This window comes from Aquila chrysaetos, chromosome 11, assembly GCF_900496995.4.
Source record: "Aquila chrysaetos chrysaetos chromosome 11, bAquChr1.4, whole genome shotgun sequence".
Lineage (NCBI taxonomy): Eukaryota > Metazoa > Chordata > Aves > Accipitriformes > Accipitridae > Aquila > Aquila chrysaetos.
Genome location: NC_044014.1, coordinates 21,918,695 through 21,938,357, shown reverse-complemented (window position 1 = coordinate 21,938,357; position 19,663 = coordinate 21,918,695). Strand labels below are relative to the sequence as shown.

The 19,663-nt window shown below is 40.2% G+C and overlaps 1 protein-coding gene across 9 annotated transcripts in view; it reads right to left on the bottom strand.

Annotated features, from left to right (window-relative positions):
• Positions 1-19,663, bottom strand: part of MARCHF8 (membrane associated ring-CH-type finger 8) — a 98,531-nt gene that overhangs the window by 30,371 nt on the left and 48,497 nt on the right. For 3 of the 9 annotated variants that reach the window (XM_041127172.1, XM_041127174.1, XM_041127179.1), the window contains one exon: positions 290-463. The exons of the other annotated variants lie outside the window; for them this stretch is intronic. In XM_041127172.1, the coding sequence (XP_040983106.1) occupies positions 290-463 (174 nt within the window). The remainder of the gene's footprint in view (positions 1-289; positions 464-19,663) is intronic. 9 annotated transcript variants of the gene reach the window in all.

Genomic DNA, 19,663 nt, shown 5'->3' with positions numbered 1-19,663 from the left:
TGCCTTGTGAATAGCTCTTAGAGCTGGCAAGGATGTACCTGATACTATGCAAACCTGACAGGCATGCAGGTCCCTACACGTTCCAGATATGGTCCACCTGTGTATAAGTCCTTACTCATTGTGTATTGCTGTGTACTTAGTCTTGCCAGTTTGGTCTTAGAAGTATGTGGGATACAATGCTTGAATACGCTCTTAAGTTCAGCGATACACTAGATAAGGTGAGGAGAGCATTCTCTTCAAAAAGGCCCTTTTCTTCATGGCTTTGTTCTCCAGACTTTTTTCAACATACCATTTTTCTGGGTTTTGCATTGCTTTGCTTTCTTTCCAAAGGCTCCACAAAGTGCATCTGATGGATAACCTGTGTCTCCAGCTGCCATTTCAAAATGGAGATCTGATCTCCGTCTCCCCTCTTTAGTTGTTTGAGTTTGAAAGCCTTCCTCTTGCTGAGCTGAGGCTGCCTCACCTGGAAGAGCAAATTTTAATTTCTGCACAAGACCATCAGTCTGATATATTTCACTAAAATTACATTCATTTGCACACTCACTATATTCACATGCCATGTGCCCAATTTCTAACAAAGAAAGTAGGCTGCAAAGTTTGGCATCCAGCATGTTTTATGGATGTTCTTATCTCGCTGTTGCCAGACAACCTGCCTAAAATGGATGCACGCCTTCATGTGATGCAACACATAAAAATGAATCCTTCCCTCAGGGAACAAATTATATGAACTACAAAAGACATGATCCAAAAATATACAGCTTTCTTGATAATGGAAGAAGTATGCATTAACCTTACCTGTGTGACAGTGAAAATGCCGTTTCAAACAATTTCATGTATTTAACAGCAGAGAGATACAAACACTGAGAAAGCCAGCAATTATAAACAGATTAAAAGGAATAACATTCTATCTTCTGTGAAGTAACTGCATTTAATGCAACTGCTGGAATTCTCTTGGTACACTACACATGTCAATATGCCAAAGCAATTGACTATTTTAAACATTCACAGATTAAAAAACCCTCTAGGCAACTGGCAATTTGGAATTTCTCAAGCTGCCAAAAGACATAGGAAGCCTGCAGCCTAGATGAACTCTCCAAAGAGCTGGCCTTTCTCGGTGTCTACACAACTTTGCTGGTTGAGACGCTTGCCGCTGGCCCAGGCTGTGTGCTACCATGAGCTCCTCAGGCAGGGTGGCAGGCAGCTATGCGGTTTGCACGTCGTGTGCAACTTGGACACGACGCACGTGCCTGGATCACTGCCTCTGCTCAGCTAAGAAGGTCCGCAAAGCCTCTGTGACTTCCAACTCATATTATACCATCGAAGTGTACTGTTAAAACAGCGAATCACAGAATCATCTCTTAGCCAAGGTTACAAAGGCCTCCTGAATCTAAAACCAGATTCAGAACAATACTAGAAAACTGGATACTTCCCAAAGCAAACTTGATACTTCAAGTTGCTTCTATTCTGCTCAAGGATTTTATCTTCTTTTCTCCCTTTCCATCTTAAGATATTAAGATTGCTTATTAACTTATTTCTCACTCCAGGGACCATAAGGGCAAATGACAATTCCCTCTAGCAATTAGAGAAATCGGTTCCCAAATGATGCTGGGAAAGCGTTCAGGATATTTTTGGTAACATTTAGCATGATAGCCCAAAAGCACATGACAAAAGAGATATCACTTGTAGATATCAGACCTGTTTAGTAATACCTACTCCATACGGACTAGCTTGGTTTTCCCTGAAATTTCATGTTCCCATTTTTATCGGTGCAGTCTGAAAAATGTTCTGACCCGCAGCATTTCAAACTCACTTAGTGTTAAACGATCACAGAAATTTAGGTAAATGATGAACTGGGCCCTACAGATCCCATTAAAGCTACTTAGCCAAACACTGATTAGAGTAAAAATCTAACCTGCGATGTTCTAAAGAGCTTTAAGCACATTACATTTCTTACAACAATTGCTTGTAAGGTCAGAGAACACACAAAGAAAGTACCTAAGAAAACAACAATTCAACCATCCTTACAGAAATAAGCCAAAACTACTTAAGGAAAACACTGCTCTGGGAAGAAAGATGATTCACAGCTAAGAGAAAGGTACTCTTCATTTAAAGAGAAGTGCCCTAAACTGCAGAACAAGACTCTTTTAAAGCATAAATCTGCTAATAAAAAAATTATATTAAGTGACCGTTCAGGGTTCCTGGCTCATTATCCAGGAAATTCAGGTGTCAATTGACTATTTACCCCAAGTCTTTTAAATAACATGCGTGAGTGAATGCACACACTTAAACACATTAATTTTTTTAATAAAAAACCTACAGAAAGCACACACAGAGCCAACTACCTTCTTTTCCCCAAAAATACAACCCCTGATACCAGAAACAAAGGCAAAAAACTCTCTAGGCGTAGCAGGCTATTCTAACCAGTAACCCAAGAGCATTTTATAGTGTTTTGCCAGGGAAGCACAGTTGATTTCACATGGTGCCTCACCTGATGCTCTGGGATGCAGCCAACCAGCACGTGTCCAGAGAAGGCTACGTAGGACCAGGCAGAAGACCAGTACTAGAGACATCATCATTCACGAGCACCTACTGGTGCTATCAGCATTCTGCACTGTTTGGTGCTGTGAACATTTAAAGTCTTTATACTATTAAGAGTACCAGTGTATGGCAGGAACCCGGTAAGGCAGTGCTTTGAAACACCTGGCTACATCTCCAGCCTGCTATGCCATCGCTGACCTCCCACTCCCACAGCACAGCACAGCCAGGACATACTTTGCAATCGCTATTTCAGGGTCTTCTGCAAAATTCAGACCTGAAGAAGCCAATGTATGACTTGCTTTTTCACAGGTCTGTCTTTCAGGACCATTCCCTTTGCTCACAGTCCTGTGTGAACAACAGTGACTCAAGATGGCCATTTCTCACTGACAAAGCAATTCTCTGATTTGCACAGTGCTAAAAGCTGCAAAAGCCTCTTCTCTTAAACACAGAGGATTTAACCACTCTAAACGTACTTCCTTTTTAGCCTAAAAATCTGTAGTCATTAACTTCATTTCCACAGTCGGGGTGCTGCACTTGAAATGTCAACATATTCAGTAACGTTAAAGGAACTGAGGGTGCAGGTTCCCAAGAGTCACAGATAAACAAGTTTCAGCAAACAAGGGGTGTGCATTCTTCAGTCACAAACAGCTACTCTGGCACTCTCTCACTCAGAGGATGTTTAGGACCTGTTACTCATAAGAGCAAATCCTACTGATTCTGGTTACCTTCCAACCACACAGCAGGAACAGGGAAAGTACAGCACCATACATCACAGATATCAAGGGAAGAAAAATGAAAATGCAGGGAAAGTAAAGGACAGAAGCAGAATTTTAATGTGCTCCATTAGTCTTTCCTGTATATCACTCATTAAGTGGGTCCCCGATATAGGAGCAGGATAAGAATTCAGCATCTATCTGCAAGTCAGTTAACACCACCTGAATCCATGTCTCACAGCTGATGCTATCCAGTTTACCGATATTGATCACTGGTATATGCGTACATCATGTTCCCACCTTCTTCGCTACATCTGTCACAACAGCTTATGCCCACAAATGAAAATCGATTAAAGAAATCTTTTTGGTGGAAGACAAATTCTCAGAAGATTTAGATTTTCTACATTTTTGATACTTTTCCTACTCTCAGAGAAGATAAGCACAACTCAGGAGGCCAACAGGATGAAAACAAAATCCTACAGGAGACCTATGTTTGTTTAGGAAGGTCATTTCAACTTTTTTATTTAAAGAAGTTATTGAAGAAAAGAAGATTGTATGGCCATATAGAATGAGGGGAAAGTCTTCCACAATGGCACCGAAAGCAAAATGGTAAGCCCCATTCTGTCAGGGACATCTTTTTTAGTTCTGTATTCAGCAGCAGTGCTTCTTGACAATAAGACCATATCAGATCTTTTCTCTCTTCAAAATGTAACAGCACTCAACAAAGCAAACAAAATACCAACGTGGAGAAGGAATGGGTGGAAATGAATATTGAAACAGTATAAAAACCAATGGCAGGTCAACAGCTTTTGCATATCGTCACCAGAGGTTAAATCCTGGCTTTATGGAAGTCAGGGGGAATTCCACCACTAACGTCAATTGGGTCAGGAGTTCGGCCTCTGTCAGTAAGAGATGCTGCAGAAATGCAAAGAGTTCAGCAACAGACAACTGAGGTGATCAACAATAAGACAAGTCTTTATATGAAGACAGCTGAAGCAACAGAGTATTAAAAGAGAAAGTAAATAATTAAGGCGAAGTGAAGGAAAGACATGTAGCGAAGTAACAATACTTCACAGTTGTGTCCTAGACCTTCAGAAGAACACTGGGAAGCAGGTGACTCAAGCCAGCTACCGCAGGCTAAGACACATACACTTTGATAAATTATTTCCTGGAGGAAGCAATAAACCAGCACTCCATGTGGACACAGTGGTCCCACCAAAACCAAGAAGAAATGCCTGTGGTCTCAGGAAGACTCAGACTGAGCCACTATCACCATCCTGATCTGAAAAAAAAGCATTTCGGTAACTGCAACTGGTAGTAGGCACACTTTAGCAGATTGGGACCTAAAGTAGTTTTAAAAATACCGATTTGCCTTAAAGCATGAGAAGCAGAGAAGAAGAAATTGCAGTAGGAGTCAGCTAGAAAAAAAATGTGTTTGCCTCTGCACATGAAAATCTACATTTACTTCACATTCAGCAGGGAGAAGCAGGAGCACTTCTAGAAGAACCCCTGTGCAGGAAGGGACCGATGTGCAGTACTAACACTGAGCAACACCAAAGCCAAAGGAGGAGCTGTGTTGGCTAAATAAAGCAGGGATGAGCCCAGTGACCCAGCACAGTAGGACAGTCAACCCGAAGGCCAACAAACAGTAAAAGCAAAAAAAAAAAAAAAAAAAGATGTTTTTTGAGCAGGTGGTGTAAATACAGAGTATGGTGCTCAGAGCACCCCTAACTACCACTCCTCGTCAGGGCAGCTGTAGCTTAAAAGGGACACTCTGTGTAGGCAGCCTCGTTTCCCATCACTATAATCCTAAAATCATCAGTTTACAGCAGAAGACTGACTGAGGCAATCAGATGGGTGACTAACAAAACCTACCTGCTGAAAAGAAGAAGCTTTCCAGAAGAGCACTGCTCTTCACCTAGTTGGGAAACTTCAGCGCAGTCACCATCTAATAAGGAGAGTTGAGGTTTTTGTGTGTCTGAATAAACTGAATGCCAGCAGCTGCTTAAGAAGTAAATTTACCATTGCAGTCCCAGGAACGCCTGCATTTTCTGCTAAAATAAAATCTCTGGGCCATTAGCCTATTGGAATAGAAGCTTTTCCACTTAACTGAAGACATTTACTCGTTCTCTTTCCGCAACTCTCATGCTCCAGTTCTAGTAAAATCCTGCTTGGTTTCAGAGTTTTTTATGGAAACGCACACACATCTGCTCAAAAGTACCGATATTATGTGAGTAGTATTAAACAATTCACTCCACTGGGTTCCTCTGCCTCTCGTATTTATTCCTATGAAACAGAAAATGAACTGCAGCTGTCAGAGTGCTGGCTGACCTACTGGGGACTGTACTGCATTCCTGCACACGTGCTGACATAGCATTTTCTAAAGTTTATTTCCCAAGGGGAAAGGTTTATAAATAAGTCTCATTCACAGTAAATCTCCTGCCCTTCATTCCCTAGAGCTTTGAGCGAGGGCAGTTTTTTGTCACAGGAAATTGCATCAAAGTTTTCAGAAAAAGTATATTAGCTTATACAACTTGCTTTTGTCAAACTGCCTTTAAAATGACCCCCACCAGAGCTAGATTTTAAAAGATCAGTTTCAATCTTCTCTATGCTCACTGCTCTACACATTCATTATCTGCAGAAATCAGACTGGACATCTATGAAATCTGCAGCTGTTCTAGAAGATAACAGATTTTATTAAAATACTTTTTTTTTTAAAGTAACTTTTAAAAAGCCACAAAGAACCACTACACGATTAAAGATATTTCCATATACCTTCTGAAAATACATATAGTCAGATCTCTAGGGAGGCTGTTTTCTCTTAGGCTCTCCACTTGTAACTGAGCGAGAAGCTGAAGCAATAAAAGAGGGGTTTCACCACGGGCTCTAGAACCCAGCAGAGAGGATTCACTTAGGAGGCAGGATCCTCAGTTTGCAAGCTTTTCTGCCTGGGGCATCACACTGACAACATGTTTGCCAATCACATTACAACTATGTTCTGATCCAGAACTGGAACTTCCCAGTCTACACACTCCCTTCCACCAAATCTGTTTCTGATTCCTCTTAGTTTTGAAAATACAAAAGATAAAATTATCCCTAAATGTAAGTACTATCCCTCCAGTTTGAAATGACCACTGAAGTATTTTCCAGGAGATTAAAGAATAAGTAACTGTTGCTTTGGAAATCCGTTTTTCTTAAAGGCCAAACCCCAGGCAAGCAATATTGCCTATCCGGACATTACAAAATGTCAAAATTCTCCCTGAGATTTTAGTTTTAAAGGGGTGTTTCAGAAGGCATCTAGCAAAAAAAAAAAAAAAAAAAAAAAAAAAGAAATATCAGATAATGTGCAGGCATTCTCTAAAAGATTAAATAGATGATTTGGCCAGATAAGCACTCTGGGGAAAGGCTGGAGTGCAGAGGGAAGGATTAGATGCTGATGAGCTGCATCTTGCAGTGCAGGCAGTGGGACTGATGAAACAGTAGCATGGGATAAGGATGCAACCTGCAAGAACAACTGGATTGTGCTCTGAAATACAGAGACTTAAAAAGCACAAAGACTCAAACCGGAACATCCTGGTCCACATTCAGACTCCCCCATATTGGAGATTCACAATTCTGGGTTTCAGTACATTTACCAAAGGTGAGTGAGACCAATGTGAATTTGCAAGGAACAGCTAAAGGTTAGATATGGTTTACACCATGTCTTTTGCATTTTAACCCTTTGCTTCCCTGTCACAATTCCATACATAAGTGCTTTGCTTTGAGGAAGTTACAAATGTCACTGTGTTTTCAGAGGCATCCAGGAGGAAATTCATCAATGGGATTAAATAATCTGTTAGGTCAGGCAAGACCTGAGGCTGGTGAACAGGGATTTCTGCAACAAAACAAGGATCATGAACAACGGGAACCAACCCAGAGGAAAATGCAGGAAGGACTGACACTTAGAAAGGGTAACCACTTAAAAACTGATCAAAAGGTACAGTTCACCCTATAGTTATAACAGCTACCTATTAATCTTACAAATTAATTTTTAATAATCCTCAAAATAGGGAGATGAGGATATTTAAATATCAGATCTGGAAAAAGCCCATGGCCCCTTGGACATGCTCCCTGTGGGCTCTAAGCTTCCCTTGCAAACTCTTGTTCAACATGCGGAAGGGAAGAAAACATCTCCTCTCCAGTGAAAAGCAGCTGGACAAACCTCTTCCAGTCACTTAAAATTCAAAGGTCTAAAAACTCAAAGTAGCAAAATAGACAGTGGAACCCTGCAGCTAAGAACAAAGTAGCACAGCAGAGAGGTAAATTACAAAAGCAAGAGTTCAAAGGGACAAGTGGCCAATTCTCCATGAACGCACTTAGAAAAACTAATACTTTTCTTCTGAGGTTCCTTAATACCATCTGCTGCTAGTACCCTGGAGGATAGAATGGATGACTTCAAAAAAAAGGAGTAAAATTGGAAGAACCTCTCTTAATACAAACATGCATTTAGGTAACACCCAAATCGTCACTGAAAATAAGGCTGTACCACAGGGTTGAAACTTTAGCACACAATGAATGTCCTTCTTCTATAGCAGCTTTCCTCCAAAACAGTATTTCCTCTCCAAAAGGAAATACTGCAGTTGTTCAGTGCTGAACAGCACTAGGGAGCAGCTCAAGATAAGAGCTGAATAAGACAATATTTAAGATAAACTGTAAGAGGGACACGATGAGGCCAGTTTGCAATTTACTGCCTCTTGCAAAATACACCCCTGGAGTTTGACATCAGTATCCTGAAGTAGGCAAATATGGCGGTCACTTGGCAGAGGAGAAATCTGAGGCACAGGGAAATTATGCTGCCCTGAGTGAACTTCACCCTTACTCGTTCTACACTTATATGTGGTGTTGCTCAGTGCCACAGCCAGCAGCTGTGTCCTGTTACAGGCACATGGCTGAACAGTGCATGTGGTTTGCACAGGATGAGTTTCACATATAGTGAAGCTGTGCCAAAGCAAGGAGAACATGATCGAGATCTCTCCCTTCCATTTTTCTCGGTCATGTCTGTCCTGGTTTCAGCTGGAATAGAGTTAATTTTCTTTCTAGTAGCTGGTATAGTGTTATGTCTTGGATTCAGTATGAGAAGAATGTTGATAACACACTGATGTTTTCAGTTGTTGCTAAGTAGCGTTTAGACTAAGTCAAGGATTTTTCAGCTTCTCATGCCCAGCCGGCAAGAAGGCTGGAGGGGGGCACAAGATGTTGAGAGGGGACACAGCCAGGGCACCTGACCCAAACTGGCCAAAGGGATATTCCATACCATGTGACATCATGCCCAGTGTATAAACTGTGGGGAGTTGGCCTGGGGTGAGTGCGGCTCAGGAACTAACTGGGCATCAGTCAGTGAGTGGTGAGCAATTGCATTGTGCATCACTTGTTTTGTATATTCCAATCCTTTTATTATTATTGTCATTTTATTATTGTTATTTTTATCATTATTAGTTTTTTCCTTTCTGTTCTATTAAACTGTTCTTAACTCAACCCACGAATTTTACCTTTTTTTTTCCCCGATTCTCTCCCCCATCCCACTGGGTGGGGGGAATAAGTGAGCGGCTGCGTGGTGCTTAGTTACTGGCTGGGGTTAAACCACGACAAAATCTCCAAGCTGAATCTTGTTAGGGCATTGATTTTCACATGGAGTATCAGACTTCGGGATCTGCCTGAAGAGCTGCCTCCCGGAGCCCACCACCTGGCAAAGCACTTACTACACCTTAGTACGTGCTTCCCCCAAGTCAGAAGAACAGTCTCATTCACCCCACCAATCTTCCTCCCCTGAAACTTTTCTATTTGTCCCCACCACTTGTAAATGTGATCCCAAATTCTCCTTGTACTTCCCTGGCTGTACAACAGCCTTTAGATCTCTAAGCATAGTGGCCCATGAGAATGCAGAAGGTGCTCCACAATGCCCTCATTCCCGTACATGGAGGCAAGCAAACTGAGGGTAATACAAACAATAAATCAACATTCAAAGATGCCTAATTTTTTTTCTGGTTACAGGTGAGGTACTACAGCATCAGGAATATACAGGCTTTTCAAAAAAAGTTGGGATTTGGGATCTTGGGAGTTGTTTAGATTTTGGGATTCAAGATTAAGAAACACTACTTTGGACAATAGTTGTGTGAGGACTTCTCACCTAGGTACTTTGATATTTACATTTTTCAAACCTTTGGCACACACAGAAACCCTGCTGCCCGTGCCACGGTCATAACTGAAGCATAGCAGTGGAACTGAAGTAAGAGGATTACATTTCGGGAGGGACATGTTTTGGTGCGAGACTAGAGGCTTAAGGGGATTAAAAGATAGGAGCTGCTTCCCAGAGTGACAGGGTGAAAAACAGCAAAACCCACACGTAAACATTGCCTATAAGTAAACATTGCTTTGTATCCTTCAGCAGCAGAGAGATACAGTGAGCAGAACAGCAAATGAACCAGTGAACACATCAACTGCGCCTTCAGCCACCTCCACTGTCCCCAGCACCATCTTAACTCACATCATACCTGCATTTTCTGTCTCCTTGTGCCTTTTATCACCCTTGTTTCTTCTGAGCTGCTGCTCTTCCGACAGGAACCAGCCCTTTTCTCCTGTCTTTCTATTATTATCTATATTGTCTTTCTCTGTATCATTCCCCATCACCAATGGAAAACAATTTGGAAATACCTTTTTAATTCAGTGCAAGGAAAGAATGTCGGGATGCTATATAAAGGAGGGTGACTTCCATATCAAGAAAATAGAATGGGTAGGAATATAGCTGTCTTCATAAAATCTAATCCTGGGTAGAAAGGGGAACTCCTGTAAGTTTCAGAAAAAAGGACTGCAATCATTTTTAAATTCAGGAGGATTTTATTTTTCTGCTAGATAATACTCCTCAAAGGTGAAGCATTAGATTTGGCTTCCAGTTCAATATGCCCTTCTAACAAATACTTACAGAAGCGGTGGTTTTATTCCCTGAAAGATATAGATTTAAACTCACTAACAAGAGTTACAAATGCCGGAGGGCCTAACATGACTGGAACATCCTATCTGGATGTAATTTAGAAATCAGAAAACTGTGCCAAATTCAACTGATGCTTTCAAGAAAGAAGAGAATTCAGGAGCAGGGTTGTGTGGCGCTAAGCATTGTGACATGTGGCTAAAGGCTGGAATTGCTTCAGAAAGCTTATAACCCAATACAAGAAAATTTAAAGATGACTACAGCAACCTGACAACAGACACTAAGAGGGATGGATACTGGTGTATTGAGTAAAAGCTGCCACGCATATTTATGTCAAATGCATTAAAATACACACATACACACATACATACAAATATATTAAAAAAAACCCCTACAAACTACATTTTGGTTTCATTTAATAGAATAAACTGTGCTAGACAGGGCTGAATCTCAAGGGCTACAGTAAACTGAGACAAAGAAACCCCCTCAAAAGAGAAGTCCTGCAAGTGTCATCTGAATTTTAATGACAAGGTAGTTGATTTCATTTGTATCACAGACAGCATCCAAGAAGAAAAGCAAGGTTAGGATGACCACTGAGCCAGGGCTGGGGAACCGGGAGGTGCACTTTCTGTAGTCAGACCTTTATGGCCTTGGATACTAAACTTTCCCAAAGCTCAGTTGAAAAGAATGGGACAGAAAGTCAGAGATCACCTCTGAAAAGCGCTGACAGGTAAAACTGGTTCATATCTATAAATGGTAAAGAAGAGGACAACTTGCAAAAATGCTTGCATTACAATAAGCATACTTAAATTCTCTTCCCACTGCTGTTCAGGAGCTCATGTTTCCTCCTTGTTAAATTCACACTTCTTGATATTGCAGATGCTCTGCTTTCATTTCAAATATATCTGTGTTCACCTTTCTTTTTCTTTCAGTGAAAAGCATGTTAACATCTTGCCTGGAGTCAGACATGTGAGAAGGCTTCTACTTGTGCTTCCACAAATCAAAAGCAGCTGCTACATGGCATGGCAGAAGTAAAAACTCTTAAATAAAAAGCAGAAGAGCAAAAAGGGGAAAGGAGGATAGAGCAAGTAATAAGCAATGTACCCTGCAATACAACTGAGGAAGCAAAAAACAAAAGAAACAATCCTCCCCTCCCCCTAATTTTTTGTTTTGTTTTTTTTTAATGGCAAGATGACTTTTACATTTCTTTGTTGAATATGGGATGAAAAATGTAGGTCTTCTGATGAGAGACAATTTGCAGAAACCATTCATGGTTTGAAGTATCAAGAAAAAGTGCACTGAAGGGCCTGCTTCACATGCTTCTTCATGGGCTAGACAAGAATATCTAATGGCAAAGGAGAATGAGGAATTCCCTTTCCAACTGTACCCACCCAAGGAATGTCCTTGTCCCTTGTTGTACCTTGCCCACTTTCAAGATAATGGGCTGCAGAAATGAGACTGTTAACATCCATCCTACAGCTGCTGCATCTCAGAAATCCTTTGACAAAAGAACCTCAGCTCCTACCACTAAGTCTCTTCCAGTTGTCATCTGCCATAATATTATAGTGAGTTTGTAGAATACGCAGAGTTGCTTGACTAAAAGACAATCAAGTGTCTTTTAAAAAATTAGGAGACAAAAATCTGCCTTTGGGTCAGATTATCACTGCATTTACCTAGCTTGATTCTTCTATGGCATTATATGAATTTGGCCTCTGTTCTATTTGTTTTTTAAAAAGGCTACCTTTGTTTTATTTCTTGAATTATCACATACATTGCTTTACGCCTGTTGCTCTCCACCCAGGATAGCTAGTGACATTGTATGCTAGATAACTTGGAGATAGTCTCAATCTTACCTCTAAAAGGGCTTTGCTCCAGTATAGCTAAGGGAAACAGAGAAGGAAAAGAACAGTTTATAGAAATTGTTTATTCAGCTTGTAATGAGCTACAATTCTCATTATCTGTAACACTGGTGCTTACAGTTTATTAGGAGGACTCATGTCTCCTTATTTTAAAACCACACTGATTAGGTTAAAGCTACCTTACTTAGGAATTGGCTTGGTCCTGGCACCACTCTTCAACTCCCCTTTACATTTAACACAGCATTTTTTGGCAGAAGAGAAAATGCCCAGTGCATAATTAAGAGCTTGGATAGTGTTGTAATTCATTTAAATGTCACAGGTATGCCATGACAAACCACAATGCAAAAGCAACTCATACGCCCCACAAAACTCCCTGCCTTGCAAAGCCAGTATTAGTTTCCCAATCAAAAGAAGTTTTATGGACAGGGAAATCTTTCTTAGTTTTCCTTTTGCCTGTCTACAGTGTGTTTGCCATTTGAGTACAGGTATTGTGGTAAATCACAAGCCTTCAAAGTACACCTCAGATTTTTAGCTCTCTTACCCTTACAGCCATCAGAAAAAATTGATAAAAAGTCTTTTCATTGTGAAAACACTTCCAGTTGAAATACACAGGCAGCCTGAAACAGCTGGTCAAATGGGGGCAAGCCATTCAGCTGAAATGCTGATGTGGCAATGATGGAGTATAGTAACAATAACTTGTCACCAGAGTTCATTACTTTAAGGTTGATGAAAACCACCACGGACAGTTACAAACCATTGCCCCTTTGAAACCAGCAGGTCCCAAGCTTTCCCATACACAAAGCCATTTCAGAGATGCTGACTGCAGCTAGGCTCATCGTTTCTTAATTTAAGAGCTTCTGTCCAACTGTAATAACTGCAACAGACGACAGGAGAGACAATCACTAAGTCAACTCCTACTCTGACCCTTGATCATAACCTGGGAAATGGGAAGCCAGCAGAAGTCAGGAGACTAATTTGACTTGAAACAAGGGATATTTTTAAGGAGAACACCACAGTCAGTGCTCTCATGAAGACCAGAGTGGGTGAAGGGCCACAATTATGGGAGAAAGAAGTATTAAAAAAAAAAAACTTCGCAGAAGTGTAGTCCCTGAATAACATTGACAGAGAAAACACAGGGATTATTCCTCTAACCACGATGGCCCAGCCTGGATTTGAAAGCAGAGCTGGTGCCTCAAATAGCCTAAGGTATTACATCTGGCTCTTCAAACTAATCTGACCCCTTTGAGACAGACAAACACTTCCTCGGGGAAGAGTGTTGTTACATTTCAGAGTCCTAATATTAACCACTGACTGTCAATCGAGATAAAACAAGCACCCCAATGAGTCATAAAACTAATTTTCCATTAGACAGCAAGAGAGAAACTGATGACAAGAAACAACAACAAAATTAGCCGTTAACAGAAACCAGGTGGAATAGCAAAAACTATTCAAAGAAAACTATTAACTTAATAACAAGAAAAAGAAATAACAGTGTGTAGTAACCACAAAACGTCTCAATATGGAGACCAACCAACCATCAAGGTCAACATAAGGGAGCTTAAATTGGTTGGTTTTGAGATTGCTTCCTGTTACGCTAGGCTAAGCTGGGAACTTGATGTTAAATTAGAAAGAAAGGGAAAAAAAGATACCCAGACAAGAGAAACACAAAACCCCATGTAGACAGCAGCCCAGCTGCCCAACAGAAAGCGCAGAAACCAGGCCCTGGAAGAACATTTTAAAGACATTTCTTCCTCTTCCCCTTCCCAACCCCTCCTGCTACCTCAGTGCTACCTTCTCTTTTCAACAGCCAATTTCTATCACTGAAGAGCTTCAGATTCACTTGTACTAAAGAAAAAAAAAAAAAAAAAAAAAATTCATATGTCTCCACAGTGCACACTAGGACCTACTATAAGGTTTGTCTAGGAATATGCCAATTCAAGTCACCAAATTGCCACTGAAGCACTACTGGCTCTAGTAGTCAAATCCAAACTGTTCACGACTTTTTAAACAACTACAATTCAGTTTCGTCAACCTCTGATACACAAAAAACCGTGACTCAAGTTTCAAAATCATGAAATTAGCTTAAAATTCGTAAGAGAAACGCATACATCCCCAATCACAGAGGCTGAGTACACCAAAATACACATGATAAAAATAAGTCAGCAACACCGCCTAGTAACTGCAAGAGACAGGAAGAAAATCTTAAAAATACACGTTTCAAGCACTAGTTAAAAAAAAAAAAAGTAAATAAGATTAAAAAAAGGAACTTTTATCTTCTTAACCTTTCTTTTGGTTATATGCAGGACAGATGCATGGGTATGGTGCTTCCATGCTCAATCCAGAGATCACAAAATTACCATTTCTTTTAACATAATAATCTAATTATTTCAGTACCACTATTTAGATTTTGCTTTTGAAAGCATTACATCTCAGGAAGAACCAACAGTACACTTTTTTTTTTTTTTGGCTGGGGGTGGGGATGGTGATTTGGGTTTTTTTGTTTGGTTTCGTTTTTTTCCTTTACGGTGACTGAAATTCAGGTGGTTTGGTTTTTTTTCCACCAAATGAGGCTGTGATTCACAGAGGCAAGGCTGTCTGAGGTTATCACCTAGCCAATAGGTTGAAGTCATTATGTCCTTTGCCACAAGGCAAAATGGAGAAACAAGGGATGAGACAAAGCGGCCGGGGGGGTGGGGTGGGGGGGGGTGGGGTATAATCTGTGTAGTCTGTCAGCCCTGAATGGCTTAATTGAAGAAATGGGAAAATTACCCTCTTGCAATGCTCTTCTACATCACCTCACCTTCCCTGAGCCAATAAACTCTTTGGAGCACATCCTATGTCTTTAGGCACTTCTAGACAGCTTTACAGTACCCTTCTGGTGTCTGCAGATAACAACAAAATAAGAGAACTTGGAAGAAACAGCATCTGTGGATATGCTCTGTCCAGCTGTATGATGAAAGGCTTGAGTTGGGCCCTTTTGATTTCCTCATGCCTAGCCTCATAAAGAAAGCACATTAATTTAATTAATTCAAATGAATGAAAAATTATTCACTACCAAGCAGGAGACAAAGTTGAGGGCAAGGGTATTTTAACTCATTTCAAGAAGGGCAGTTCCCAGTAAGACTTTACAGAGCCTGTGAAGCCACACTGGGGGAGACAACTTCTACCTCTTTCAAACCCACTGTGGAACTGCTTTTCTGAGAAGCTAAATCACTTCAGAGAGAGTAAAAGGTGACATGAACCTCACAGGTTTTGCTCCTAAGAGAAGTGGAGGAACTTTGCAACATAGTTCTTCAGAGACCTACTTTTCTTCAGCCAATCTGACTCATTAAAGCCTAGTTTCTGAGATGACTGGCAAAGGCATTGATTGCTTGGCTGTTCTTGATCATCTGGGTTTAAGCCATGGAAGGTTCCCACACACCTATAACAGCCACCAAGCAAATAAATTTAGCAGCACTAGTTATCTGGTGAGCTTGAAGTCAAGGTAATGAAGTAGCACCAGGAAAGTCCCTAATCATGATCTTTGTCTTTCACCCACGTATCGCAGACAGATGAGAAAGGCATGTTGCTAACAAAGAAACGTATGAATTCCAAGACACATTACAAAAGAGTACTTTCAGCAAATGCAACCATAAGAAAGAAATGTGTAGCTTTAGCAACAAGTGGAAAGAATCTGTAAGTGAAAACAACATACCCAGAAGAAGTGATGTTTAACAAAAATTAAATCCTGATGTCAAAAACACATCAAGAAGAAACATGAAAGGGAAGGAGAGCAAGCCACAAAAAGACATCAAAAAGGAGAGGAGGTGGGAAGAACAGCATAATCTGAAATTCTCTCTGTTCTTTACAGATTTATGATTGTTAAAGAGCCAGCTAGAAGAAGTTTCTCTTTTTTCTTTTTTTTGTGTGTGTGTCTTGTTTTTCTCAGCAACTCAATGTAATAGTAACTTTGCAAAGTTCAGCTCTGCCTGAATTGTCTATTGACAATTGCCTGTTTTTGCCCTTCTCCAAATGCTCTTCTAACATTGTCATGCAGTGGTAGGGTTTCCCCATTGAGGCTGACTCATTTCTATTGCAGCTGACAAGACTCCTGATCTTCCAAAACCTTTGTAGCCCTTTGACATGGCTCAGAGTGAAGGAGTCTATGTGGCATGTGAAGCATTGTTAACAAATACAGAAGGTATGGCTTGGTAGCTATAACACTAGTGGCCACGTTGCATATGACAGACAATTCTCTGTCAAACCAGTCCTATCACAAAAGCTTTAGCAATTTGCATCATCTTCTAAGAAGTTACTACTAGACACCCTTACTGAAAGCCATGGGGGCACATTTATGCCTTGGAAGAAGAAAAGTGTGGCCAGACATCAGTACAGTTGAGTAATTTTTATGAAGAGACGACAAATTATGCTAATCAGAATCACCAATGCTAGTTAGGGCCAGGCTGCCTTTAACAGGTGCAGTTAAAATCCACAGACACCACTCAGAAATCAACACATCAAAGCTTTGAGAATTACAGTAATCACATATGATTATTTAACAGGAAGGTTAAACAAGAGCAAAATGGGCAAACCTGGAGACAAGCCCTTTCCCTGCATTTGCAGGTACTCCTGCTACCTCTGCTGAAAGAAAACATAGGCCTCAGAAGGGAACAGCCCAACACCAGTTCTAGTGAAGGAAGTGGTCAGGGATACATCACTGATTTCTGAGTCAGGGAGCTGTGCATTCATGGTTTCATCATTGGTTTCGCACACTCCTTAGGCAAGCCACTTCAATTTATACTTCAGTTCCTCAGGAGGAAAATGGAGCAAGTAAAACTTTTTCTTGCCACGTGAGCTCACTTTTTTAGACTGAGTTTTGAGAGACCAAAGGTGTCCTTTTTCTATGTATCTACAATACCTAATACCTAGTAAAACAGGACATAACATAAGGAGTCTTCAGTGCCACTGTCACACAATGACACCAAAAAATAATGCTTGAAGAGTGAAACCCTCTGTTCTCAAAAGTGACTTTAAGTGCAGCCTTGCTATAAACCCCACAGAGACTCTAAATGTCACCAGAAACTGGAAGTGGAGCAGGCAAGGACCACACTAAGAGCTGACCTTGGCTTCCAGAAGTCCAAAGGAATATCTGTGAGAGTTTAAAACATAGAGGATAAAAAGTATTTCCAGACAAATCAACAGTAATAAGAATTACCTCACCATGACTGATACCAAGGTTTAACCTTCTGAAAGAAGCATACTGTCAGACAGGTCTACAGTGATACCCCAATGAAACCAACCCTAGTTTAAGAAGGAAAGGCACTCATACAGAAAAGACAAGTTTTGTACTAAGTCAGACTCTCTCCTAAGCCTGGATTCCTGACTCCTCAATTTGTTGGAAAGAGACTGTAATAGGCAAACATGACTCTTCCAATCATCAAAAGAAAAAAAAATGCTATTAACCTCTCGCTCTCTGATATACTTGAAGAGTGTGTTACCCTCCTGCTGAGACGGTTTGTCAGGCTAAAGTTTTTGGGGCAGCAGGGCAGGCAAGCTACTTCATTTTCAATTAGAAGTTGAATTTTTTTTGCGATCTTTACATACAAAGCCCAGGCCATATTATTTTCACAGCTGTTTGACAGACCAAACCTGTACTTCTATTTGTATCCCCATAGAAAAAAACTAGACAACAAACCAGCATTACTAATTGATCGAATTCATATTCCAAATCAGACACCAAACATTTTGTGACTAAGGATCAGAACTTTTACTAAAGACATTTCAAGGAGGAAATGAATTTCAAATGGAGTTTTCTAAAAAATTTACTAAATATAAAGAAAGTTGGGGTTTTTTTTGAGAACTGCCACTCTGGCTATGCCCATTTTCCCTTGAATTCTTCCATCTTCAGCATGGGAGAATAAACAAGAAATCTTCAACACTCTTATAACTTAAATTCATCTTTGAACCACGTCTGAAAAAGGCTAGTAGTCTAGGAAAAAACCCCAAACAAACAAACAAACAAAAAATCCAAAGGAAAACAAGTCAAGATTTTTTCCAAAGGAAGTTTAGATACATGAAGTTATGAAAAATTTAGCACAGTCATATTGTGTAAATAAGCTGGCAGATTTTCTGTTCTGTTTTTTTTGAAGACAAGTGAACTAAGTTTAAAATAACTGTCAGACACATCGTTTAGCTTTAAGTGAATACTTGATTGTTTTATCTATGCATACGGATGTTTGGTCAAGAAGATATTTCTAAAATCAATAGTATCTGGTTTTGAAATCCTAAATTCTATTACTTTCTAAAAGTAGCCCGGTCCCTCTTCCCTTGAAAGTATCAATAAGTGCATACTCTAAGATATTTTGGGATGGGATTTTGTCAAATTCTTTCTGTAAACTAGGTAGTGTAGGCTGACTAGTTCTGTGTTTTCTAAGCTAACATAGACAGAAGGAAAGGCTATCACATGGTAAATATTTGACTAAAGGTTAGGAAAGGTGTTTGGTTTTTTGTTTTTAAATAGAATAAGTTTTCACAGCAGAAGGATGTCACCAGAGGGGTGTCACAGGCAAAGAGTTAATACAGAACAGCCTGAAGAGCAAGGTTAATAACGAGGTGGCAAAGTTTACTTCCCATACAGCTTCCTGTCATTAGCCAAGGCAAGGTGCAGAACCACCTAATTGTACCGGCTAGTAAAATAGCAGATGACATGCAGGCTGGATAAATGTCAAGTGACAATCTTAATTTTACATATTCAAGGCTGGGGTCCAGGTACTTAGGAATACAATCTTTGGGTTATAAAAGTAATTTTACTGAAATGTCAGCTCAGTGCTTGATAGTGGAATAAAAAACACCAAGTGTTTGTAATTATTAAGGAAAGTACAGAATCACAATGGTCACAGAGAAAATAACTAGGAAACAATCTCCTGTCTCTCTAGTAAAAAACACAGAACTTCCAACCAAATGAGCACTTCAGAACAAAACAGACACTATTTTTGTACAATCCATAGTTAATGGTGGGACTCTGACTCAGGTGGTTTTGGACGCTCAAAGTTTTATTTGGGTTCAGAAAAAGGTATTGGAGAGATTAGCAGAACAGAAATCTATTGAGAACTATTAAATACAAATACAGAAGAGTCCTTGAGCTATAAATCAGTGAAGGCTGGGAGAGCTTTCTGGGGAGGCATCATTATATTGTTAATGATATGCCTACTTTTAGACATATTACATAATTACATGTCTGTTTTTACACTAGTCCCTAAGCATCTCTTGTTGCACACTGCCACAAAGTGCTTTGGTCCAACCTGGTACAGCAGTTCTTATGTTCTCAATTCTAGCTATGACCTTGACTCTGTTGACAACTTTAGCATTCCTGTTATTGTGAGCATAAGCGACTGTTTGGGTCTTTGAGTCAGTTCTCTGGAAGAATCATCACTCATGAGATACGCATTTAGTGCTGAAGGATTCAAGAAAACATTATTTCATACTCCTGTATAGGAGACAATTCTCTCCAGAAGTTGAATTTAGGCCTTAGTGAAGAATAGGCAAATCAGAAAAACAAAAATGCATGACAGGAAGGGAGCAGGCAAAAAAAAAAGATGCCACTAACTAGC